Raw genomic sequence first — 2,139 nt, forward strand, 5'->3', positions numbered from 1 at the left:
GGAAAATTTTGGACGAAAATCATAAAACAAATTTGAATTTTGGGACGAAAAATGAGCGAAATTTGCCTAAAATTTTGAAATACAACAGGACAACAAATGAGTATTAAGAACTTTTAGCAAAATATGCATGTAAAAAATCAAACAGCTGAATCTATTCATCAAATCACTACGTATCAGACTGAACATCAACACTCTAGTTGCAACCATTCAGACAATAGCATAGTCGATCAATTCAGAGAGCAGCAACCATTAGAAAAGCAACATGATAGTCCATTACAATTAAAGCATTGTGAATTATATAAACATTATATAAACACTCTAGTTGCAATTAAAGCATTGTGAATTATATAAACATTACAAGTAGATGGAAGAAACAACAACGCATTGATGGCAGCCGCAATTGGAACAACATATAAAATCATATGGACAGAAACAATGTGAATTATATAAATATTACAAGTAGATGGCACAAACAACTCATAGATGACAGCCCCAATTAAAACACAACATATAAATTCAGATGGACAAAAGCATTGTGAATTATATAAACATTACAAGTAGATGGAAGAAACAACAACGCATTGATGGCAGCCGCAATTGGAACAACATATAAAATCATATGGATAGAAACAATGTGAATTATATAAATATTACAAGTAGATGGCACAAACAACTCATAGATGACAGCCCCAATTAAAACACAACATATAAATTCAGATGGACAAAAGCATTGTGAATTATATAAACATTACAAGTAGATGGCAGCAACAACTCATAGATGGCAGCCCCAATTGAAACACCATATATAAGTAGATGGCAGAAACAACAATTAGTAGATGGCAACCCCAATTGAAACAACATATAAAATCATATGGACTAAAGCAAACATCACATGTTTATGACAGAATGTAAGAAAGTGCATAAATGGAAATTATTGATGTCATCACAAGGAACTTACTTGTCAATTGTAAAGGATGGTGACCTCCTTGACCTTCTTGGCTTGCCTAACCCGTTCAGATCTATGGTTCACCAAACTACCATCACTTGTTACCTCAACATTGTTTCCAACTTGGCTTGCTAAATCGTTTTCAACTTGCATTGGTGAATCTCCTCCATCGCTGCCGCCACCGCCGTCTAGGGGTGTTTCGTTGTGAGTCTGTGCTGGGTTTGTTATGTTGTGCCCACAGCGGAACTTGGGTCTGTGTGTGTTGGTCTGTGTGTGAGTGCTGGACCTTGTCTGCGGTGGCGTTGTGTTGGTGTGTTGTGTGTTCTGTTGTTACCTGACACTCTGTGCTTGGTGGTTGCTTTATTTATAAAGCGGGGCGAAAGCCTTTTTCGGTAATCTCCTCCATCAGATTGACTTGCACCATCATCATGGTTATCATCATCATCATCAATTTCGAGGTCCACCTCCTCATTTTCTTCATCATCATCCTCACTATCATGGTAGTCATCCTCTTCTTCCTCTACCCTCTTTCTTTTCCTTCCATTGTCCTTCCTTGCAAGACGAGACACTTTCCTACTTGAGTTAAGCAAACGTATTTTCTCAAACATGGCGCTAGCAGCATTAACTCCATCCAAGATTGCATGCTCCTCATCCTCATTCAACCATTCCATCATAGGATTTGTTGCATCAAACATGGTTGTATCCATCATCATTGCACATGCATCAACTTCCTTCTGCTTATCATTCTCTCTCACCGGGTCTTGTTCTTCTTCAGCATGTATCTTCAAAATGCGAAAACAAAATCAGTCAATGACAACGAAGTACAAAGAATAAAATGGATAAAGTCGCTATGTATAAAACAATGCTATATTAGACAGCGGCCTTTACTCTAAACATTGCTAAGTAAACATCAACATTTACTTTAAATAACAACCTAGTAACAGTCTTTAATAAATAGTAGCATCTACTTAGTAAACAACAACCTTTATTTCAAATAACGCTTAGTAAACAGCAGTATGCGGGTGAATCATGGCATATGGGTGAATAATGGCATATGGGCAAAACACATTTTATACCTTCAAGTTGTAGCGCACAGATACAAGCTTGTGCAGCTTGCCATATAGAAGACGGTTTCTTTGCTTCGTGTGGACCAAAGCAAAAGCACTCCAATTCCTCTCAGACACTTGACGAAA

General features: G+C 37.4%; 1 protein-coding gene across 1 annotated transcript; it reads right to left on the bottom strand.

Annotated features, from left to right (window-relative positions):
- Positions 1 to 1,361: 1,361 nt before the first annotated feature.
- On the bottom strand, positions 1,362 to 2,112 carry LOC119345386 (MATH and LRR domain-containing protein PFE0570w-like; the record flags this gene model as incomplete). The annotated part of the gene is made up of 2 exons (XM_037615491.1): positions 2,023 to 2,112; positions 1,362 to 1,728 (listed from the first exon to the last, which is right to left on the bottom strand). A coding segment is annotated over exon 2 (298 nt), but the record flags the coding sequence as incomplete, so codon positions are not given.
- Positions 2,113 to 2,139: the final 27 nt, after the last annotated feature.

The sequence above is a fragment of the Triticum dicoccoides genome, unplaced genomic scaffold (genome assembly GCF_002162155.2).
Source record: "Triticum dicoccoides isolate Atlit2015 ecotype Zavitan unplaced genomic scaffold, WEW_v2.0 scaffold231963, whole genome shotgun sequence".
Lineage (NCBI taxonomy): Eukaryota > Viridiplantae > Streptophyta > Magnoliopsida > Poales > Poaceae > Triticum > Triticum dicoccoides.